At 33.2% G+C, this 26,123-nt stretch overlaps 1 protein-coding gene across 15 annotated transcripts in view; it reads left to right on the top strand.

The window, feature by feature from the left end:
* The window catches only part of PARD3 (par-3 family cell polarity regulator), a 592,207-nt gene that overhangs the window by 303,436 nt on the left and 262,648 nt on the right, over positions 1–26,123 (top strand). For 14 of the 15 annotated variants that reach the window (XM_036226846.1, XM_036226876.1, XM_036226877.1 and 11 more), the window contains exons 6-7: positions 17,581–17,672; positions 19,834–19,917. In XM_036226846.1, the coding sequence (XP_036082739.1) occupies positions 17,581–17,672; positions 19,834–19,917 (176 nt within the window). The remainder of the gene's footprint in view (positions 1–17,580; positions 17,673–19,833; positions 19,918–26,123) is intronic. The other variant, XM_036226864.1, reaches the window with a different exon arrangement.

Raw genomic sequence — 26,123 nt, forward strand, 5'->3', positions numbered from 1 at the left:
GATTCTCTTGAAATCTCTCTTCATGTTAACAAACTTTTTAATTTTCCAGGTTTTTATTATTTGAACTGTAATAACAATTCTATAAATTTTAAAAAATCATTGTGATTTTAAGGTTGTCTGGTTGTCTGGAAAACCTCAGCAATTGTTACATAATTTAACTCAATTTTTGATACTCTGAATAAAAGCAATTTTAAAAATAAAAACATGGGCGGGCTGGATTTTTTTTTTTTTTCTAAACCTCAAGAGTGAGTGCGCATGTATTTGTGTGTGTGTGTGTGTGTGTTTGTCTGTCTGTGTATATGTGCATTCTGTATATAACAAACTGGGATAGGCAATGGCCATCGCCTGGTCAAAGATAAGATTCCTGTCCTCGAGAATGAGGCCCAGTATGTACACTTGTGTACTGTAGTTTGGAATATAATTGATGAAGCCTTTTAGAAAGTATATTTAGCTATATCTATGATTTAAAATTTTCTCTAATGTGAAGATTGACTACACAGATATTTGCACATGGATAAATATGTTAATTGTTGCAGTAGAAAAATACTAGAAACCAATTATTTTATATTTGTACTATGGAATACTCTAGCCATTAAAACAATTGAGGTAACAGTATTTGTATAAGTATTGTAAGATTTCCAAGACATGTTGTTAAATCAAAAGAAAAAGTTTCATAGAGAATGTATGATATATTTCATATGAAAATTGCACCAGAGTATATGAACGTATTATGCATATATAGTCATAAAAAGGCAATTGAAGGAATGTTTTCTAAATTGCAACCATGATTCATTCTAAGAAAGGGTCTTGGAGATGAATCATAGAGGTGAAATGAGACTTCCAAATTTTATTCTGTATACTTTGGCGTTAGTTTAATCTTTTATAAGATGACTTAATGGTGGGGAAAAACCCCAATAGTATTTAAAAAAAATTTAAAAATTACTAAACAGACACATACACTCCAAAACTGAGGGTGATTGATGTCCTTTACTTTAAATAATATTTTTTTGCATTACTTCTCTGCCATTCTTGCTTCAACACCAAACAGCCTTAAGAAGTACTTGATGATCAATTTAAATATTTTAATTCAAAATTTTTCATATTCAGTTTTATAAATGCACAGTGTCTTTTATTAAACAGTTCAATGCACTTTGAGGGGAAAGGGTTGGAACCACTGCCCCCTGAAAATGGACACAACCAGATGAATATCTTTGTGTCTAGTGCCTTCATTTGAAGGTGGGCTCTCAATAAAGGCTGGTAAATTAAACATTAATAACAGATCAAATGATTTTCTGAAGACTGGTAATCATGGGTATTTAAATGCACCTTTAATTTATTTGCTTCCATTTATGAGAGAAAAGATTAAGTTTGGTAGAATTACATTTATTTAACAGTCCCATTAAGAATGTGGAAAATGTCCAAAATAAAGAATATATAATAAGCACCATTCGTGGTACTTCACTTTCTTGAAGAGTTTGAATTTCATTGTTCATGATCCATTAGCCTGTAAAATCATACTTTTTTTTTTTTTTTTTTTTTTGGAATTAGTACATCCAAATCTTGGAAAATGTGCAATTGTGAAATATATTTATTTTTTTATAGACTTTAGAAAAACTTTAGTTAAGTATGCTTTTACTAAACAAAAGTTATATATTTATTCTTTATAATCTGATTTTAGACTTGCCTTGAGGCTTTCAACATTCTCTGAAAGACCAAACCTTACTCTTTTTAGATAGGTCATTAGTCATTTACCTCTGTGAAAACTTTTATAAAATTATATTGTAATCTGTGAAACCAAGGATATTTTTATTTGTACTGTATTGAAAACTAATTGTGGCCTCTCTGGGACTAAATTTCTAATCTTTTGCAATTTAAACTTAATCCCCAACTCCTTCTCTCTCCCTCTCTCTCTCCCTCACCCTTCCCCCTTCTCTCCCTCTCTTTCTCCCTCTTTCCCTTCCTCTTCCTCCTTCTTTCTCTCCCTCTCTCCTTCCCCACTTAAAACATCAGAAAAGCTGGACAGAAATAAGTGCAAGTGGTAATTGAAAATTAAGGCATGTGTTCCCGTCATTTCCTCATAAAAATTTCTCCAAATTTAAAGTAAACCTAGAAAATTGGATTCCATTTTCTATTTTTGAAAATAATTTACAACCTTTAAGTCACCTTTCAGCATATCAATAAAAACTTTTTCTTCAAGATTCAATAATAAACATATAAGAGAGTAAAAATGAATGTTAGTAGTTAGTGAATTTAGGTGATGGTTATATTATTTTGAGCATATTTATTCAATTTTTTGTAGATTTGAAATTTTTCAAAATAAAAATTTTGGGAAAAGGAAATTTTATGTAATTCAAATTCTTTTGTCTTTTAAACTACAAAGTAAATTCATACTTATCTGAATGTAACTATTGCAGTTCTTGAAGTAAAAAGCATTTCACAGTTCCAACTTATGATCTTTAAAGAATAGGCCTCAAACTCAGGTGCTATTTCCTCTGCAGCCACTTCTACTTGTTTATAGTCTCCCTTTGCACATCGTTTCCAGCAAATGGATGTCAATGTTAATATCTGTCAGGTTCTTGCCACGTTTTCAATTTCATTTTGTGTTAGGTCGTTACTTTAGTAATCCAGAGCATTCCAGGAGATGTAAACTTCAAGTTTAGAACACTGGAGTGGGAACTGAATTAGATGTCCTGAGTGCAAAGATACCTGAGGACAGCTTGGCCTTTAGAAGGATGCTTAATGATTTGCGGAGTTTGGTCACTGGAAATACTTCTTACCTCTCAGCAGGCTGCCTTCTTCTGACCTGGCCTCATTTGATTAGGAAGTTCTTGTTGCTCATTATTTATGATGATCTCAGCACCTTCTCCCCCTCCTTACAATGTCTAAAGTGCCAAAGGGATGGGACCATCCTCCTGGATCCCTTTCAGTGGTGCATCTAGTCCAGCTGTGCCTGCTCCTTCCCTGCCTGTGAGATCTTCTCCACTAAACCCTTTCACATTTACACCTGTGGTGCTGGTAATGCATGTTTGTACTCTTGCCCTGCTCGCAAGGAGCTCTCCTTTGAGTATGGTAGATTTACATGTACCTCGTGATTCAGATGGTTGATAGCTACAGTCCTCTATTTGTAACTAGGATCAGCACATATCTAGTTCCTGGCACTTTAATGAAGATGTTTAACATCATTACCATCTCAACAAATGTTTTCTCTGTTCCTAACCATCTGTATTCTCAGAGGTAATTGCTTCACATAAAGTTCTTTTAAGTGTTTACAGTATCCATAAGATAAAATGTTTTGTTCAGAATGTATGCACTTAACAGGTATAATTAGTAAACACTGAAAAGCAATATTATTCTCAGGCCACTGTTTTCTAAGTGTCTTGCTGAGGGGGTGAACTGGAGTAAAATGCAACCTGTGTTCTGCACCCCAAGTGATGAACCCTCCACGGGGGTGCGTTTCTCCAGTCTCACGTAGGTGCCGCAGAGGTACCAGTGTACTGCAGTGCCACTCTCTTTCTAACTGGCCTTTTATGCAATTCAGGTTCAGTTTTAGATAAGAATTTCCCTTTGCTGTTAGAGTGGTGGTGATGTTCATTGGTTGATAGCACTTCATTTATTAGTTGGTTCGAATATTATTTAACATCCGATAGATAAATAGTCCTATTAGGATATAAAATAAAACTAAGCAAGTATGGCCAAGTATGATTAAGTGTCAAAGAGGTTTTGATACTTACATTCTTGAGATCCTTTATTTATTACTCTTTTAAGTACTCTTTTTTCCAATAGTACTCAATCTCACGTTAGTAATCACTCACGTAGTTGGAGCCTCCCTCATGGTGTGTATGTCTTTTTCCCAACTCTGTTCTGGCAGGTAGGCAGTGTGTATCACAGGTATTGGCAAGCACTGTAAAATCTGGTCCCTCTCCTCCCCTCCCCGCCCCTTCCCCTCTTTCCAGAGCCAGTTGCTAGACATTTATCAGTGCACTCCTGGTTGTATTATCACATCTCCACACCGATTCCTAGAAGTTGTTTGTTATTCCACCAAGTCACTGCTTTGACAGTCCATTTATTACATCAACTTTTGCCTTAATCTGACAAATCAAACTCTTGGTTATCCCAAATGGGTTTCTGTGTGTCGGGGTCTACCTGCTTTGCTTGCCCACCCCCAGCCCTCTCTCTTTAAGACCTAAGAAGACCTGTAATTAGAAGGATGCTTTGGTAGGTATTTTTAGGTTACATTTTCCCACTGCTTTCTTGGTGACATTAGTTTGATAAAAACCCCAGGATTTTGACCTGAAGATGTGATTTAAAACTGACCCTTTCAAACTTTCCAGCCCTATATAGAAGTAAGGCAGGGCTGAGTATTCTTTGGGGTGTTTTGTAGTTAACAGTCTCATAGAGTTTTAAGTACGTTAAGATACAGGTACCATAGCAGGACTGTCCTTAGGCATATGGAGTACAATATATTCGTTTCTATTTTTATTTGTGTCTTGATAGCATTTCTTTACCATGTCAGAAGAAATGAGGCCTGTAACTGCACAGCTCTTTGATCTAGTCAGTTATGTGTGACTCAACTGTTTTGATTTTAGCATCATTTTAATAATTCTTTCAAGAAGTTGGAATTTTATTAATATCTGACTTGCTACATTCACGAATATTTATAGGCACAAAACCTGCAATTCCATTTTTACAAAGAATTCTCATATGTAGAAATGATTTTCAAAATGACAGAGAATAGAGACAAAGTAGTGTGGCCAAATGAGAAGTGGGTTTCCCATTTAATTTCCAAGAGATGTCCAGAGCCTGAGAAATACAACCCAATCATACAGATCTGTGAATCAGGCAAGGGAGGGATCACAGAGAGAAAGGAGAATCAGGATGAAAGAGCTAAGAGACATATTTTAGAAATTGCCTAATGACAGATTCCAGGTTTTGAATAGGAAATAGTATTTGGTATTCAAAAGATTTCTCAAATAAGGGAAAAAAGGTAGCTCTGGGCCTTGGAGCACTAATCTGAATAACAAAGACTGTGCTGACTTTATTGGAAAAGTGTGAAGGCTTCTGAATGTATTTTCCATTGCTTTGTCTCTATCTGTAGATGCTACACATTTTTTCATGCACCTTAAACTTGTCCACACTGGAGTAATGGCATTAAATGGATAGGTGTTGTGGTTGTTTTAAAAAAATACTGTCTAATAGGTTAAACTTTATTTTAGTTTGTTATTACAAAGTCTGTTTTCTACCTTATTGAGGTACTGCCTGGTAAAATTTTTTTCAAGAGAAAAAATTCCACTGATACTCCAGTTCAGCCTTGTCTATCATTTGGAGAACAAATAAACAGACAAATTGATTCTCTTTTATCTGAATATTTCAGAAGTAAATCAGTTTCTATCCATGATTATGACCTACATAAATATTTCAAAACTTTAATTTTTTAACTGAAAGTAGCTGTTATCTGTTGTGTTTTATATTTTTTTATTTGCCCTATATATCATTTATGCATTCGTTTTATACTAAAAGTTGAAGGAATTTCTTACTCTAAAGGCATCTCTTTCTGGTAAATGTTGATAAGACAACTTTTCATATATAATGAGCTGAAGTTTTTTAGTGCATGTACAAATCATGAATTCTGGCTTTAATTGTATCCCAAGGGAACAACCTGAGGAAACCAAAAGTACTGGCATAATTAGATCAGATCGTGTAATCAAAAGCAAATGATGTGGTTATTAAATCTAATGAAATGATTTCCCAGCATTTATTTTATTTCTCTGATTCAATAAATTTTCGTAATAAATTTTAGTAAGTGTGTTGAAATGGACATTCTAAGCAGTCATCACTCCTAAATAGTCCTTTCCTCCTGACTATTTTGGGTTGGAAATAGTTCTAAAGGTTATACCTTAGAGCAAATAGTTGATATCTTTTGGGGCGTGAATGAAAGGAAAAGTGGCAGGAAGTGAAGCATGTGTCCCTATTAATGCAAGAAGAAGGCAATGAAAGGAGCACACTGCTTTTATAAAGCACTATATTACCACCTCCACTTTACATAAGATGAAAATGAACCAAGAATGTATGTAACCATTTTACAAACATGATATATTCAACCTCATGAATAATCATAATTTCAAATAGAAAAGCACCAAGACTTCTTGCTGGTCAGCTTAAGTGGGGGGTGGTGGTGGTGGTTGTGTGTGTGTGTGTGTTGGGAGTTTGGGGGGTCATGGCAGCCATCAGGAACTGAGAAGATTTTATCCTGTTTGTAAGCCAACAAGTGAGCCTGCCACAGTTTCATGGATGCTGACAGAAGACATGAAACTTCTGGGTCAGAGATGAACGATTTTATTTACTTTAAGCACAGCAAGTCCTACAAGTGTCAGTGTATTTGATTCCATTCCCTTCGCCCCAAAACCCATGGAAGTGTTGCCAATGGGCTCAGAGAGAGGCCTGCATGCACTGTGGTTTATGTTATATCAGAGGAACCCCACGCTGCCGAAACTTGGCTCTTCTGCCATGGGTAGTTAGAGTGCCTACCCCTCAGTTGGGAGGGAGATACTATCTCTATTCTCAAGACATGAAAATATTCAAGAGTCTGGTGGAGAATCGTCTTCCAATACAGACAAAGAAAGCTATGATATGGACACTTTGATATGAGGCTGCTAGTGATATCAATCATTTTGGTCCTTTTAGAAAGTAGTTTGGCACTGAGCATCTTAAAATGATCGTGTCACCTGAAACATTCTATTTTAGACTCTTTCAAAGAAAGAGTCTAAATATTAAAATATCTTTATTTAGAAATCCATAATTACTGGAGTTTTAAAAGGTGCTATAATAAATGAATTGGTGAAATAGTAAATCATAAAAGTGGTTTCTATGAATTTTGAACTAAAACTATACATTAATTAAAATATTTATATTTTATTACTGTGACTGTATAAATAAAGCCTATATGATTTCGAAAGACTAGAAGAAAATACCAAAGGTAAGTTAGAAAAGGTGGAAGTCATCTCATATCTGTACGTTGTTGTCTTAGAGAACATGGCAGACCTTAATTACTATAACTACACTTTAGTTCTATGTAAGAAAGGAGATAGACTTGTTTTTAAAACCAAATGATGTTATAAATCAAGTTTTATTTTCTTTTATGTGGAAGGCAGTGTTTAACATCTATTATTTAATAGTTGTGAGGCAGTGTTACAAAAGTTTTGCATCGAATAACTCATTAATCCTTATAGAAACTCAGTAGATACTATTTTTTTCCCCAGTTTATAAATGAGTAAACTGAGGCAGAGAAGTTGCATAATTTTAAAAATCATTCTGTATACATAATACATGTTTTTAACCCCAGGCTAAGCTGCCATACCAAATATAACACATGTTTGATACTTTGAATTAGTATCTTTGTTTAATGTCTTGATTTTTGTCTGGCATTTATGACATTCTGGACATTAGTGACAGTGCAATAATACATAGCTAGTTTTTTTTTAATGTTTATCTCTAAGTTTATTATAAACTTTCAAACCATTATTTAAAATCAAGCATTCAGACTAATTATCAGAGCTATGGAGCTTGTGTCGAACATGTTAATAGTTTCATTTTGTTTGATCCTCATGATATCTATCCACTCGCTTTTGCTTCATTAATTCAACTAGAAAATTGAGTGAAAGCAAGATTTCTTTTGAAAACTATTTACTTAATCCAACTTATTTATTGATTTCAAGTAACTTAATGACTACATTTTATTTGTGCCTTGGAATATAATAAACCAGTGCAAACTCTAACACATATTTACATGAGTGGATTTTGTTATGACTCATGTGTTACTCTTTACTTGTTTATTAATAATTTAAGATAATGAGATGTAGGACTTTGGGATTGTGAAATGTTTACTTATGAGGCCCTTCAAAATTAATAATAACAAAATACATATTTTTCATCAAGGAACATGGTAAAATGTGTATCTTGCTACCTATTGAAAGCCCTGTTAGGCTTTTGTGGACTGCACAGCCCCATGATGAACTTGCCATGTGTGTGTGACTCTTCTTCACTCCTCGTTCTTTCTTTGGTTCTGTTTAACTGAAATTTCCTCTAGTTACCTTATTTATTTGATATAGCATCTTGCCAGTCTTTTCTCTCATCTTAAACTTTTTTGCCATTCAGAATATTACACCAAGACATTGACTTTTTTAAAAAAAACCATTCTGCTTGACTTCTAGGATTGATTAATATGATTTGCATCAATATCAATGAACAATTCCTTCCATCTTTGTACTTCCCTATAATGTTGTTTTCATTCTAGGCCCTTGACTCTTTGCAAAGTCACTTTTTAGAGAAATTATAATATAATGATATTATGTAATGAAAAATAATTTATAAAAAGTATTGTAAGGACTAAAAAAAAAAGAATAGCCTTTATTTCTAAAAGATGTTCTCCTTACTTAATGTTATAAAGACATAGTAACAATCACTTATAGTCTTGCCACTGATAAAATCCTTTTGTTTGTTTCTCCTAAAATGAAAATTTACAAAACAAATATTTTAATAGTAATTCTATCTCTATATGAAACTATATTTATTATATGTTCAGAATTTAATATACGTTTTTTTACAACATAAATTTTCTTTTCTCACAGATTCTGGCCCTGAGACTTCAACTTTTTGGCTAGGGTCCCATATATTATTAATAGTTCTGGGTCACTCTTCTGTGAATAAAATTGAGTGAAAAAACATAGTGAAACTGAAGAACCATGGGTCTTGATGCAATTTTCAAAATCCCAACTATGTCACTAAAAAAAATGTGAAACCTTTTTTCGGTCTAATTTTCTCATAATAAGAATTCCTACTTTGTTGGGACAATTAAATGAAAGAATGAAAACACACACACACACACACACACACACACACACACACACGGTTTGTGGTGTTCTAGGTGTTCAGTAAAATTAGTTCTTTCTATTTTCCCTAAATAGCTATAATTTTTATATATAAGGTACTTTGCATGTAGTGATATCCATGAGTCCATTACAACAAACTTATGAAATAAAGTTATTTTTTAGATTCAGATTAAGAAAGTAGGGCTGGTGAGATGGATAAGGGCTAGGCAGAGGCGGTTTGTTCATTAATCTTTTCTCATGCTGGGTGGGTCCAGTATGCTTCTGGATGTAATTTCATGCAGAATGTTCATTAAGCCTTATTAATGAACATTTTGCATGTCAACAACACAGCTCTGTTATCCAAACAACACTATGCTCAAAACATTCGGAACTTTGAATGTGGTTACGTTGCTCAGTTAAGTTTGGAAAAAAGACTGTACATACTTAATTCATGAAAAATCCCATATGTTTCGATTATTGAAATATGTTTAAGGATTGTGTTAAGGATAAAATCAAGGTTGTATTGAGGATGAAAGAAAAGAAGTGTATTTAGTAACAGGCATGTCATAAATCCTCTGTACATACCAGTGATGATCATTTTTATTTTTGTTATAAATTTTAAAATTTGTAAGTTTCTTGTCATTTTAAGAAGGGTTCTACACTTATTAGCAGTACATCCTTGTTTAGATTTTGTATTTGTTATTGATTTAAATAAATATTTATTTAAAAATTTAGTTCCTACCCTAATGAATCAGTTATTAATTTGAAATCATTTTTAAGCCAAGGGGAAATTGATTTTTTGAATGAAAAGTTATACATAGTTTTCTTAAAATAATGATCTTTTAATGTACCACTGAGTAAGATAAGCATTATTTACTTACCCATGTATTACCTATTTCACTCCCAAAATAAAACATTTTAAAATGTCCTCAATAAGGATTAGAATGTTTTTGTTAGAAAAGCAAGATTGGTCAGATTACAAAATCTGTACATTTTAACAATCTGTAAGTCAGAGTATTTTTTTCAGGAAAGTTCCAAAAAAAAAAAAACCAAATTGGTGTTATTATGGGAAACAAGCCACATCTGAAACCAGATTAATCAGACTGATTAAAATCACGTTACCTGATGGGCCTCCGTTTGGCCATCAGAGTGTGTGGGGGACTATGAATAGTGCAGCTGCCCTCCATGCGCAACAAATGCCTTAGTATTGCTGAAGTCACGATAGATACTTGCAAACTCATCTGTTTGGGAGAGGATAAGAGTGAGACAGAGGATGCCAGGTGGGCTGCTGGGCTTAGTTATTGAACTCAGCGATTCCTAGTAAGCATTAGTGTGTAAGGCTTCCTTTGTGTATCATGGACACAGGAAAAATGGAAGAAGGGAAGGAGATTCCAGCAGATGATTGGATATTGGACTAGGTATCTTCCAATAAGAGTCCTTCTTGCCCTGAAATTCTCATAAACTATGAGAAGCAGACTTAAATTTTGGAACTTAATTTTGAGATTCCACTCTGTGTGTAACAGGTGCAAAGATACATACTTTTTGTTGTTCTCTGTGGTTAGATAGCTGCCATAAATCAACACCATCTGCTTTTTTGTTATAGACTCTTCTCTTGCCTTGGGTTGTGTAGAATCATGTTGTGTATATTTCAAGACAGAAAATGTTTTATTTCTGTGTTAAATGGAAATTTCATGAACTGTGTTAGATACTATGTTTGCTGTTCCATTTGATCAGTATCAGCTTCAGATGAGAATTTAGGAATCTCGTTGACGGGATAAAGCTCACATATAGTATTCAACATCACAGGTACTGGATTATTCTTCATATAATCCAAAATTATTTGATGTTGAGCTCTGGGTTCTGTAGAGCACAGTTTTATAATTAACAGCACTTCATTTAAAAGTGTAACATCTATAAATTTCCCCCCCTGTATTTTTACTTTAGAAGGTATTTTTAATTTAAAAAGTCTTGTTTATTATCTGACCTTAAAAATATTTGAATTAAATTTTTTTTCAGAAGTACTTTTATTCTATTGGAATATAATGATCATGAAGTAAAATTTTATTATACATTTCCTGAATTTATTTCTTTTGAAAGTTGCTCAGATTTCTAATTTTTAGGTGTAACGTCCCCTTTCCCACATATTTTCAGTTGTTTTCCAGGTTTGATGGGAACTTACTTTTCTCTGGAGATTTGACTAATTAATCAAGTAGTGGCAACATTAACACAAAAGCCTTCTGGAATCTTATTTGTGGCACTTAGGGGACTTGGAAACAGAGTCCCCTTGGAATTATGTTCCATCAGGTGTGAACACCCTAAAAGTGGTTTAACTCTTGCTGTCAACATCCAAGTAAATACTTTCTCTGGGATACTATAGCCTATTAATAGTTTACATGTCTCTCATGCAAGTTTCAAGTATCTTGTAGATACTCTAAAGAGTATGAAAAAGACCATTTAGTTGAGGATATTTGTAGCAATGTAATTGAACCAATTAAATTACCTTACTTTTAAAAATAATTATAAAAACATGATGAAAAATGTTGAAAAATTTTTTAATGGGGTATCATCAGAACTTTATTTCTTTTTGTGCTTCTTAGACAAAAATCAAAAGTGGGTATATAGGTGGGTATGTAGGTGGGTATAACTTTAGTTTTTATAAAATGTCCTTAAAGTGATAAATCATTTCTTAAAATTGTGGGCTTTTCTTTCAAGTAATAAATATTGAAAATATTACTTCTTTGGAACTCAAAGTTTGAATGTAGATATATGCAGGTAATTGTTTTCTACATGAAGTTTTATGAAGTTCCTATAAAGCACTGTACTTTTGTTTTCTTTGTTTTCTAAATAAATCAGGTACAGAATTTGCCTCCCTTAGTTAATAGGTGAATGGTGGAGGCCAGATTCAACTTTTAAGTGTTCTAATTTAAAATCCTGTCCTTCTTTGCAGTAGCATCCACTTAAGTTTTTGTATCTCTTTCTTTCTTTCTTTTTTTTTTTTTTTAAATCTGCAACTGTAGAAAACATGTTCATACTCAAGTAGGAAAAAATCTAATTGGTAATTTTTCAAATAAAAAGGTAGTTAGGAGTTTAGTCAGATTTCATTTTCTTAAACAGCGAGTGCTTGTGATTTCAGAATCTATTGGCTTTTTCAGTTGGCAGTCTTTCAATTGAGGGTTAGCCTTTATATTATTAGTATTATGAAAGAGAGTGAGAATATTAATTTTTACTAAAAGCAGAGAACCAATAGGTTCACATGATACATTTATTTCCAGTTGTCTAAAATTAATTTTCTAACCTGATATAAAACTCATCCTTGTCACAGAAGCTTATCAAATGTTCATTATTCTATCAATTCTTTTCTCTTCTTTGACTCCTTCGTCTTTTAAAAATTTTTGCTTAGATCAATAGAATAGGATATAAAGTGTTAATAAAAATCTTTTTCGCCTTCTGCTTGAGAATTTAAACTTTGGTTATTTTTTGGCTTCCCTTTTCTGGAAGTCTGATAAAGGCTTTCATCAACTACTTTTGTATGGTAAAAGTGAACTCTGGTAAATTCCATCTGGACCTGGAAAGCTGTGAATATCTGACAAGCAGTTATGGCTATGGTATTGTCGTAAGAGATACTGGCTTCTCTGAGTCAAGAGACTTGCAAGCCATGGCAGTGCTTGCAACCAGGTCACGCAAGAGTCTTTCCTTGCACCTGAGCTGTTGTCTGGAGAACCCACAAGGAGAGCTCCTGGACAGTTGTGCAGACTGTTCCTCCCAAGGACAAAAGCAGGCTGCTGCCTTGCTGGCCAGCTGGGTTTCCTTCCTTGTATCCTTTGAAGTAAATCTGATGCCAGGTGCCCTGTGAGTGCCTTGAGAGTGTGGATGTGTAGTTGGACCCAAAGAGCCCTTCTGTCCTCATGGGATTGTCAAATATGTAATCAGAATAAAAATAACTAAAAACTGTTAGTCTCTCTGTCCTACTCCTCCTGGTTCCCTGTCCTGTTTCCCTTTATGTAGATGTTTGTTTGGATAATTACTTCTATGTTTGTTAAGTAAACGATTTATGGCATCTGTTGACTTGCCATTAGGAGGATGAGAGGTTTTCCTTTTGTACCACTTTTACTTTCCATGTACCATGTACCCGTCCTCTCGGTGTTGTTGTATTAAAAGTTTAAATCGACAGCCAGTGTCACATTATATGGTAATGTAAGAATTGCTCTCTGCCTAACCTAGTTGGCACTCTGATTAAATATCCTCTCCTACAAATTTTCTTTTGTTATTCCTGGAACTAATTGGTTTGACTTTTTAAAAATTGGTTTTGTTTTCTCTGTTCATATCTTTAACACTCCTCTACACCCCACATACACATTCTGTATCAAGTTTTTCAGAATATTTCCCAAATGGTCAAAATATCAGACCAATTATTAATTTCTTTTTCTCCTGGAAATTGATATCTTAGACCTTTCATTCTGCTGCTCTAATGTGAACTGGTTTTTGCTTCTCAGGGCTGTCTTTTCACCATATTCCAGGACTTTCCTTGGGTTCTGTCCATTGTATTATTGAATTTCATGGGTTTTTCTGGAGAACAGCTCATCAAAAGGGTCCATGGGAAGTAAAGACCTTACATGTCTGCCTCAAATTTTTTTTAACTTTTACACTTAATTTTTTTGGTTTGGTTCAACATAGTTCTACACTGAAAAATAATTTAATCCTTGGTATAGGAGTTATGACTCTTTTATCTAATAGAATTTAATGTTATTAGTTACTTCATAACAATGAAGATATTATCCTAGGGCTTTTATTAATGATATTTCTAGGTTTGGTTTGCTAATAATCATATAAATGCTAACATTTGGCAATGCAAAGGTTAAACTCTGTCATTGAGAAATAGTTCTCCATAGTTTTCTTGCATTTTTATACATCTCGTTCTAGACTATACTTTCAAGGATGTGTGTACAGCAACCAACCTTAGAAAATAAGCATTGTGTCTCCATCCATAGCAATGAGCAGGCATGCTTGCTGTCTATATAAAAAATTTAGGTTCCCTAAATTCAGATTTCTTCTGTGTGTGCCAGTGTCTCCTGGCCGTCTACACATCACCATGTGATAATTTGAGGAACCAGTAAATGAAAGGTTGTTACTTTAACTAGTGCATTTGCTATAGTAAACTGTCTTTTGTCTCTGATCCAGGAATCTTGTTTCTTCTAGCAACCATGAAGCCATGGCAGGTTAACTTATGAGATTTCAAGTAGGGTAAAATCATAGACCCTTCATAGTTCTTGACATCTGTTTTCTCTGAAAATTTCCTCAACTGATAATCCATAGTGTTTGCCTCCTCCTGCCATTTACTTGATTATACACAGTATTTAGTTTTTTTTATATATTTTTAATGTGTTTCCTCATTGCAAAGGCATTTTACCATGAAAGTATTTTGTATGTAGTAAAGCACAACAAATACTGGGTTTTATGCAAGCTTCTAAAATGTAGATAATACATTCTGTATTTAATTCATAGGTAATATGTTTCATATTACATTGTATTGCAAGACACAAAGTATGAGCGGATGACGACTATATACTCTTAAACTATCTCATAGTTGTGTAACATTACCCTAAAACATTTGAGGTGTGTTTTATATGTCATGTATTTATTATTTATTCTCTTTTCAATAACAGCTAGTATTTACTGGACAATTACTATTTGTCAGGCATATCTTACTTATTTTTCTCAGTATTCCTAAGAATCTTCTTTTATTTCTATTTTACAGAAACAGGGATAGAAATAATAGAAGGAGTATGTAACTTGCCTAAGGATATAAAATTAACATATGGTAGAATTGGCCTTTAAACCCAGTTCTGTTTAATGCTCTAATCTGAGCTCTTAACCACTATACCCTTCTATAAAATGGAGAGAGAGAGGAAAGAATTAAAAAACTATATTGACTCCTGGCATTTTTTAACACTGCATAGTTTAAATTAATACTATAGACCTTCAGTATTGACTTGACATAAATAGTACTGAGATTCATTTACAGTAGTCCCCCCTTATCCATGGTTTTGCCTTCCATAGCTTCAGTTACCCATGGCCAACAGCAGTCTGAAAACATTAAGTGGAAAATTTCAGAAATAACACAATTCATAAATTTTAAGTTGTGTGCCATTATACTTTGTTCCCCTTGAGACATGACTCACTCCTTTGTCCAGGGTCTCCAGGCTGTATGCACATCCTGCCCATTAGTCACCTATCAGATCCGTTACAGGGTGGGAGTGGGGGTGGGGATCCACATTCACGTAACTTTTATCACAGTACATTGTTATAATTGTTCTATTATTATTGTTAATTCCTTACTGTACCTAATTTATAAATTAAACTTTATCATAGTTGTGTATGTATAGGAAAAGAACAATATGTACGGGGTTTGTTACTCTCCATGGTTTCAAACACCCTCTGAGGGTCTTGAAATGTACCCGTGCAGGTCAGGGGGTGTCTACTAGACTATGGTTATAATGGAATTCAATGTATTACTCTTGCTAAAAGTAACTATGTTCCGTTACAGCTTGTTAAAAGTATAAAACAAAATAAGCACTATAAGAGCTGATATTTACACATCTAGAAGTGGGGAAATTCTAAGTTGTGATATCCACAGCAATTGCAGCTCAGCCTCAGGGCAGTGAATGTTGCTATCTAAACTGAACACTACATGCAGCTAAATGAAATAATATGCCACAGTTTTTGGGGACCTGATAATGGCTACTGTGTGAATGTGTAAATGACCAGTTACTGTTTTATCACCGTAGTTTGGGACATCTCATTTATGTGGTGTTTCCTAGTGCAAGACAGGTGTTTCAGCTGGTTACCTACACATCGTGGAGGCATTTCAGTAGTGCTTAAATTGTTAGTGAATCCTGAAACAAAATATCTTTAATTTGTAAGGTTATCTTTATGTTTTCCATCTGATTTATAAACAGTCAGTTTGCTCTCCTCCTCTGTTCCACTCCCAGAGGAAAAGCATAATTTGGGGAATTGTTTACATTCAAAGTGTGGTTCTTAGGCAGGTTCAGTTAACTTTTGAAATATATGCTGGTGCTTAAAAGAGATAAATGACTAAGAAGTGCGTATGAGAGCCTCTCAAAACACAGGACCATCAGTCTTAGAGTAGTTTGGCTCTATGCGGTGCCCATCATTGAGGACCCATGGAGCCCATCTACAACTCATAGAAAAATGCAGTCGTGCAGCTTCTTATTTTGGTAAATTCTCAGAGGAAATGCCGATTAGACATTATCAACTGTTCTACCTTGACTTAATATTGCTTCGAAACTTTAAAATATTGTTTGACACTATCTTGAACTTAAAACCTTTGCATGTCATTTTGTTGATCGATGTGATGTCTCTGTTGACAGCATATACCTTTCTATTATGAGTCTCTCAAATACGTAATTATAAATATCAAATTTTTCTCTAATGGTGGACTTTCATGTAGATGGTTTAATGATTTCATTTTAAACAGTAATTATAAATCACTATGGTCTAATTTACATAGTAGAAAGGATAAACCTAACAAATTAAATGTATATAAATTATAAACATAAATTTCTAAGAAATAGATTAAGTTAATTTTATTTTTGTTGTATTTAGAAACTTATTACCCCAGAGATTCCTAGGGATGATTTTGTTTTTATCAGCATGGTATTTACAGAGTACCTACTGGGCGCCAGACACAGTGGATCCATGGTGAAGCCACTGGACTTGGAGATCCTGAGTCTTTTCTAAATGTTCCAAGATCACTGATATAAGTCAGGCATGTTATCATTATCCAAATGATCCTGAGAAGCCAATCTAACTGTTATTGAACCCCTTAACAAACAGACAATGACCAAAATTATAAAGTAAGGCGTGTTCTTCAGTGACATTTCATTTATTTTTATGAACCATCACATTTATTCCATATGGCACCATTTGGAGTACCAGCCTACTTACCCAGTCCCAGTTTTACAACATGTTGGAACATAATTTTTTTTTTTTTAACAAATATTGCCTTTGTATAAGTAATGATACAAAGGTGGGTATTGATTATGTTGCTATGTGTGCCTTTCCCTCTGCTAGGGCCTGAACAGAAGTAAACAGAAGTGATTCTTTATAACTTAAGATTTTGATGGATTTGTAGATAACTCTAAATAGTTAATTGGCTCAGGGTAACTTTACATGAAATTTCATACGATGAAGGATTTGAGTCAAGGCTTGTACTTACCGCATACTCATTTTAACAAGTTGTGTTAGTGGCACTGAGGAACTGACAAATATGACTTTGAAGATTTTCATAGTAATTAAAATTTATAATGGACTCAACTGTTTAGTAAAATTTTAAACATACATCCTCTTTTCATGCACATTTATTTATTAATATAACATTGTAGTAACCTATAATTACTTCCTAAAACATTCATCAAAAAGTAAAGTAAAAATAAGAATGTTAACATTAAGTAGAAGTTCTAATTTTTTTTTTTTTTGTCACAGTGATATCTTGTTCGCCTCCTGGGATATGCTAACTCAGGAGATTATTGCTTTAAAATACAGCTTTTCATATATACATACCCATATTCTCTAGATGAAAGACCTAATTATAACATGATCATCATGCCTATTAGACTTCACTTTTGTCCAGTTTTCTTTCACTTTATAGAAATAAACCTAACTCAAAGTGTACTTCTCTTTGTTTTGTACCATCTAGGATGAGGATGGGACAGAAGAAGACAACAGCCGTGTTGAACCCGTTGGACATGCTGACACTAGTTTGGAAAACATACCCAGCTTTTCTCTGGAGTAAGTTACTGATGGTTTTAACTAAATTTATAATATACATATAGCATCATTGATACCAGCAAGTATTCCAAAAGCGTATAGCATGCGGAATGTTCGTGCTGAGTTAAAAACATGCCTTGCATTGGTTTGTTGTCCAGAGAGCATCTTTCATCTATTGAGTTAATTATCTAATGTAAAAAGAATAGCATGGAAATTCACATGTACCTGTTCTGAGTTTCGTGCCTTGGCAAATACTATTAAATTATAATATAAAATAGTATTTGATTGAAAATGTTTGTCATGTTAACAGCACTGTAACTGTTTTCAGATTGCTTTCTTTGTCAGTATTTTGATCATTCGTTTGTTCTTCAGCTTTGCTAAAAAAAAAAAATGTAGACATACTTTACTTGACAAACTAGTTGGATCATATAAGCACTAGCCATATTTGGATTTGAGAAAATAGAATCTCTCCAAATATTTCATAAAAAATTAGAGGTCATTAGTTAGGAACCTTGAATGTGATTTTAAGTACAAAAGGACAAAGTAAAACTTACCTATGTTATCACAACTGTACAATTATCTTAAATATTAGCATGTTTAAATGGAAAAGGTTTTTAGAACTTCTTCCCTTGGTAGCTTAGAACAGGGAGGGTAGTCATTCTGAACTTTTTCTTTCGTTTTGGGCAAAAGTTAGAGGATCAAGATTAACATTTGAACTCTTAATTGTCTTCTTTTGGTCTTCCCAAGAAGGCTGTAAAAACTTCCTCAGTGAGATTAGGCTCTAGAATCAGATTATGTTTGGATATATAAATATATTTAAGAAATACTTGCTATGTAATAGCTCTTTTTAGAAAGTATGTAGAATAAAAAAATTAATAAAGTAACCATATTGGTTGACAAACTAATCATTAAATAGATGTTTAAATAGTTTTAAATATATCTAAAATAGAATTATAAAATAATATGAAAATATAAAAAAATTTAAATTCCATTTAAATAGTGTTACTTTAGTATGGTGAAATTTTTTATTCTGTCCTAATTTGTATATGTGATTAAATCTATGCACACTTTTGGTTTTTTGTTTTTTTTTTTTTATTTGTTTGATCTCTCCGTCTCTTTAATTTTCTTCAGACCAGGACATTCATAATATATAGAATAATCCCAGGTTTTTATTTAGGAAATATAGTTGAAGAATTGGCATTTTACATCATATAAAAATTATTCTGTGACCTTTGTTAATTTTATTAGTATTTATTTATGATTGCCCAGGTTGCTTAAACTAGATATTTTATTAAAATGCTATTTCCAAATATTGATTGTTAGATAAGTATTGCTTAGCAACACACAGAAATCTACACAGAGAGTGAAATCTCTTAAATGGTTTAGAGAATTTACATTCTTTAAAGTACACCAATTTTCATTAAACTTGGGCTTATTGCATTAATAATAAAGTACTTTAGTCAAGTAATAGAAGTAACTTCATGTTACTTTATATGTAACTTCATGATCTTAAAGTTCAATTACACACACTTTTTGAACATAATTTCGTTTTTAGTGGATATCTGTTCCCTTTGAGAAAGCAATTTTATAGCCTGCACTTGTAGCAATTTAAGAAAAGGTGACTTTGGATTGTAGTCGAATGTGGGGAGTAAGGACAGTTGGATCACATCTGCACTGCCCCCTACAGGGGCAAAACTTTGACCTTATTGGGTTATGGATGTGTCATATGTAGGCAAGCACTTTGTAAATTATAAGGTGCTTTGTAGTTGAATCACCTTTATTCATTTGATCTTCATTGTTCTTGAAGAAGATATTGGGGTGGAAATTTTTCAGTGGAAGTCTAGAGATTTGACTTGCAAAATGTGTACTTGTGTGACACAGAAGAGTGTGGTCCAAGAGAAATGGTTCTTTGTCATTTTTAATGTAGTTATCTCTGACGATTGCTCTCCCTCCATGCCATCAGACTAGTGTTCAGGTATGTAGTGTTTAATGTTGCCTTCATCACCATGCTTATATTCCAGAGTGTGTATGTACACGCATGTGTGCTTGGTGGGATTTTTGTTTTGTTCACTTTGTTGTCTATTGTGTGTCTGTGTTGTATTTTTTTGTTTGTTTTGTTCTGTTTCGGTTTGGTTTGTTTACAGTCCATGTTCATGCTCCCTCATTCATCATTGTCTCACAGTGATATGGTAAAGCTCGTACACGTCCCCAACGATGGAGGGCCTCTGGGAATCCATGTAGTGCCTTTCAGTGCTCGAGGCGGCAGGTAACGTATCTTGGAGGTTTTTAATTGAATCATAATGTGGAGTGTTTTATCTTCATTTATGCTTGGATGTAGAGTGGTGTTGATTTAGCATATGCTTAATGGAAATGTTTTCATTTGGGGCAACTGCCACTTCATACGTATACATCATAATCACAGAAAGCACTTAGGCTGATGAACAAGCCGAGCATTTAAATTATCCTAATAATTTTATTGTTCATCACATCTGTGCAGACATTTTACTTTGCTGTAAATTGATGATAGACTTTAGAGTCAGAATTCCAGATGAATTTGCCAAGTGAAAGGAGAGCTTAAAGCAATTTTCTCGAAAAATTTGTCCACTAAAAACTATCTGGATAACATAGGTAATGATTCATTTTAAATTCATTTTTAAGATTAGTTCTTGAATTTTATAAGATTTTTATGTTTATGTTTGACATTTTTAAAAGTTAGACAAGTTATGGATTTATTTCCTACTGTGTGATTTGTGGCTCCTTCCCTTCGATTTCTGCACATTGAAATGTCAAAATTTTGTACTATTTGTTAATATGACTTCATTACTTGATAGGCCACATAGCCTTATGAACTTAAAATGCTATATGAGTTTTTTTTATTCTGCTGCTTTTTTTTTCTATATAAGAATTATTATGTTTTTTAAAAATGTATTGAAATGCACATTATGAATTGATTTTTCAACTAATGGTTGATGGGCCTCTGTCATGGGCAACAAGCGAAGTGCATCACATCCTTCCCAAGACTATTAACCTACGCACGTTTACCTTGTTGAAGTTTAATCACAGCCTCATATATTTGCCTATCTAATGATTGCCCTGTGAAATACATTTATGAACTATTGGTTTTGTGTTTCGAACTTCTTTCTTTTACCGTTTATCTATCAATCTATCTATCTATCTATCTATCTATCTATCAATCATCTATTTAATTTATCAGCAATCATCTATGTAATCTATCCGTCTATATCTATCTATCTATCAATCAATCAATCATCTATCTAATCTAAACTCCCTCCCTCCTTCCTTCTCTCTCTCTCCTTTCTTTACACTGGGAGAAAGGGAAGCTGAAAAGTTGCCTTAGATTAGTGACTGAGAACTTAGAACATGGGTTAAATTCTGGCCAAAGAATTATAATAAGCATATCATGAGTTATAAAAGACAGATGCAATATCAGTTACCAAGCATGTGATTAAATTTTTTTTTAAAACTGGATGTTTGAACAATCATACCACCTTCCTGGTGTATATTCCTGACTGTGGTAAGTCCAGACTTCATCTCTTACGTGCTTTATGGAATATCTGGATGCTGAAGCTGATTTACCTAGAATTCTTACTTCGGCTTGAATGTTAATGTTAACAAAATATGAAATTCACCTTGAATTTGGGGTAATGTTAAATACACCGAGGTGTAACTACTTTCACTTTTTTCTTCCTTCTTATTTTTAAAATTTTTAACTCTGGAGAAACATTGAAATTTCTTTGAATAACTTTTAGTTAAACAAGCTTAGTTGTTTTCAAAATGGCTCTTGCCTTTATTTCCTTTAAAAATATAATTTTAAATAACTTCAAATGTTACATCTTTTTCTATTTATTTCATAAGAAAAAAATAAAGAAAAATGCATAGATTATAGCTCCTCAGTATTAATGTGTCTTTAACTGCCTGTGAAACACAATCATCACAAATGAGATTTAATTGCTATGTCTCAGTTTTGAACCAGTATTTCAACGACAAACATGTTTTTGTCATTTATTACCTACTTTCTACCTCAGTGTGAAAAAATATTAGGACAAAATAAATGAGTGACAAGCCTAATGCAAAAAGGGCATAATATAGAAAAATAAACCTACTGTAGATTAATTCAATAGAAGGCATTTCACAAAATCCACCAGTTACTGGTTAGCATGGTGTGTTTAGTTTCAATATACAGAACACATTTAAGATGGACGATATCTCTTTGCAGAACTAGAAGTTATTTTCTGGCTGAGTCATTTTTAATCCCTTTTGATTGGGTACTTAATAAAGAAAATCTCCTGAGGCTTTCCCGTTTAAGGGACAAAGAGATTAACATTCCTTATAAACTCTTTATATAGGTATCACCAGTTTTCATAGTGGAAAGCAGAACTGTTTTGTGTTTTTCCAACACCTGTGTTGCATCTTTAAGCTTCTTCATGGACTTGATAGTAATGGTACTTTAGCGTCAGGTTGACAGTGGGAGAGAAAAAGTTGGCAGGCTGCTCAGAATCATAGATACCAATGGTCAAGAGCGAGAAACGGCCATCTCCCTTCTTCTTAGAAATGCTTCCAAGTGGATTTTTCACATTTAGTTAGATATCTTCCCAAAAATTTGCCATGTTATCAGTTCTGTGCCAGGTGCAAGGAAACAAAAATGAACAGGACATAGTCTTTCTCCAGAGTTTTGCAGTCAAAGTGGAGTGATAGCCAAGAAATCAAACAATTATATTATGTGATAAATATTGACATATAAGAGCTACTCTGTGAGCTGATAGAGGAAGTGCTATCTGAGTTAGGTAACTAAAGCTGGCTTGTGGGGGAAAGTGATTTTAAATGTGATAATAGCTTATAAGGGGAACCACATTAGCTCCATGGTGGTGGCAAGAGCAAATTAAGCAATTCAGTATAGCAGAAAGGAAGAAATTAAGTAGAACTTCTGACAAAATTGAATATGTATTTAGTGGGAATACAAAAATACACCTTCATGAGATGTAAGTTGAAGTTTCCAAAAATAACTTCTCTTGTACAAAATTCCAGTAATTCTTGGGCCTTCCCAATTTTGGAGATATAAATAATTGAATAACACTTACTGAATACTTACAGGCATACAGCAGGTCCTTAGATAACCTCGTTTTATTCAATGCTGTTTTTGTTATAATGTCAATGAGATGCTGTAGAAACTAAACTCTTGTTTATATCAATTGGCCTGTGATAAAATTGGTTTCATTATATGTCGTTTCACTGCAGTTCTAAGAATTTATTGATGATGAGTGAGGACTTACTGTTCCTTATTTTATTGCACGTTACTTTAGTGAGCTTTGCTGATACTAATTGTTACAAATTGAAGATAAATCCCTCCCCCAGCAAAAAGATTATGACTTGTCGAAGGCTCAGATGAATGTTAGCATTTTTTAGCAATAAAGTATATTTAATTAAGGTATGCACATTGATTTTTAAGACAATTGCTATCACACACTCAGTATACTACAGTACAGCGTAAACATAACTTTTGTATGTACTGGGAAAACAAAAAATTTGAGTGGCTTACTCTGTATTATGATATTCTCTTCATTACAGTGGTCTAGAACTGAACCCGCACTATCTTGGAGGTGTACCTGTAATTTTAAAAAGTGACACATATGTGTTCATGTTGCTTTCTTATTTAGATTTCAAAGTCAAAAAGTCTAAGAATTGCAATTACATATCGAAAACACAATGCAGAACATCTTGAATGTCAAATATAATTCAGGAAAGTAAGAAAAATGTGAAGTCAGTGTTAGAAAAAATTTTAAAGCTACTTAGCTATAATTATGGCCTGAGGTATAATGAAGTTTTTTAAAATAAAGATCTTGCTGGACCTACATAAAGAGGCTGCTTTCTAGACTAGGTTGGATATTGTTCCTTGAATGGGACGTCAGTGACAATTGGCGTGTGGTTGCTCATCCCCCAACCACTGCCTCAAATCCCTAGAAATGGAAACAAATAGATACATAGAAAAGACAGCATTATATTCCTCCTGATGCTGTTTCTTTTTAGTCATCATCTTATATGTTATTTAAAAATAACGAACCAATTTCCATCTAAAACTCTTTATTCACAGTTTCATTACCTTGAAATCAGTTTTCACTTCACACATATAATTTCTTTTCCTCCTGATTTAAATGTCAAACATTACTTCCTTATTTAAATCACAGATGTTACTACTTTCAGTAAGTAAATAATTGTCATTTCCTATGGCAGAAAAACCATGTTTTTTTTAAAAAAATATTTTTTACATTTCTATAACTTGGCTCACAGGCATTGCTCAGTAAAGGAATGAATGAACCTGTGACTATTTATATTAGCTATGGCATTATTATATTAGAAATAAAAGAAAGGCACATCCTGGCTTGATAGCTGTTAACGTGTTTTCCGGAGGCTTTCTAATCACATAGGAATATGATTTTGATGTAATGTTAAGTATTTAAAAAAGAAGATATAAAATCATTTACAGAAATAGGAGTTGGGCTTATGAAATGATAAGATTTTATGTTTAGTGTTAAGAGAATTAAAGTCAAATGAGAAATATGTATATGAAAGGAGCCATGCTGTATGTCAGAACTCTATGCATCTGTGCCACAGAGATTTAGAGGAAGTAGGACTATTGAATATTGGATACTATACAAACCCTTAATGAAGCAATGGAGCTTGATCTCTTCTTGGAAGGAAATACAGGAATTATGCTAGTGATATTCTGAAAGGATATTCTTTCCAGGAAGAGGATATATGAAAGGAAGATGCTACATAAAAATGAATATGACTGGTTAGAAGTAATGAGTCATTGATTTGAAGCAGAAAGTGTTATGTATTGGAAGATGGCACTGGAGATTGTTAGAAATCACTTTACGAATGGCCATGAGAGTGCATTCAATACATGATGGAGAAATTACTGAAGTTGTTCATGAAATATGATTGTATTACTTTTTAAGTCACTATTATTCTTTTACTTGGACTCCACAATCTAACTTGTAGTAGATATTCTAAACCTTTTCCCTATGGAAATAAGTATGGCTAAAACTTGTCATTCTTAATAAAGTGTAGTGATCCTCACGAGGTCTTTTCTGTAGTGATGTTTACCATTTATATACACTCTGCTTCTACTTAAACCTGTAGCCCTTGGAATTTTCTTTCACAGTACATTTTCTTATGCAAAGAGTTGTTATATGTTTGGGTTTATTTTATTAAGCACATTATAAAAAGATCTAGACTCTACCAGGCACCATTCTTGGGCTACGCATACTCTGTATAAAGGATTGGCAAACTCTTTGTAAAGGGTTAGCCAGCCATTATTTTTGGCAGTGTGGGCCACTGAGTTTCTATTGCAAGTATTAAATTTTGTTATTGTAGCACAAAAGCAACCTTAGACCTTATATAACCAAATGAGTGTGGCTGTGTTCCAATAAAGCTTTATTTACAAAAACTGTGGCAGGCTGAATTTTGGCTCACGGGCTGTAATTTGCTTTAGAGAACCAAACAAATAAAAATGCTTGCCATCATGGAGTTTACAGTCTAGTATTTTCATATCTGAAATTTCTTTTCTTCTGTTTTCTATTCGTATTATTTGGCAGTGGGGCCAAGAGTCCAAAATTTTATTTCCACTTACTACTTGATAAGAAAGCCTCTTTATTGTAACTGTATATTATTGTTCATTAATACATACTGCAAACTCTAAGGAATTCCCAGGAGGAAAGGAAATAGAAAAAACAACTTTATTTAACATCCTCTAATTAGTAATATGTACTTACACAACTCTTCTTCCTATATCTGATTGCCAATCATACGACTTAAAGAAAAATCTAAAGTCTTTTAATAAGAAAACAGCTCTTGGAAGAGAGACATGTGTGTTTCTCGCTTTCCACTACTTACTGGCTTTTACTGGCGAAATATTTTACTTACTAATTACTCTTCAACTTACTTTTTACAAATGTATATTATTTGATTTGTCTGATTAATTTTTATCTGAAATGATTTTTTAAAACTATTTATCTTCATTTCAATATTTTGAATATTAGGTGAAGGGTCAACACCAAACTTTTTAAATTTCTGTGTGAAATTGAGTTTTATGGCTTTTTCCCCTTGACTTACTTTTTTACATTACTGCCCATAAATTTTACCATCTAAGCTGAAAAAATATCACATACCTTAAAGTATATTTTAGAAAGTTCAAGATTTGATTTAAAATAGAAGAGACCCTATTGGAAAATATATTTACCTGCAGTCAGATTAATATAGAAAATGATTGAAATATAAATGTTTGTTTTCTGCATCATTGATGCACATACTGAATAATTTTTCTCTCAAATAAAAACTAAAGTTTTTATAAAGCTTTTAACTATTCTGCCTACAAAAGTAGTTAATAAATATCTTTGGAAGGTCTTGAGAAATCCATCCTCATCTACTTAATTATTTAGTCAAAATTTGAGC

The sequence above is a fragment of the Rousettus aegyptiacus genome, unplaced genomic scaffold (assembly GCF_014176215.1).
Source record: "Rousettus aegyptiacus isolate mRouAeg1 unplaced genomic scaffold, mRouAeg1.p scaffold_m13_p_10, whole genome shotgun sequence".
Classification (NCBI taxonomy): Eukaryota; Metazoa; Chordata; class Mammalia; order Chiroptera; family Pteropodidae; genus Rousettus; species Rousettus aegyptiacus.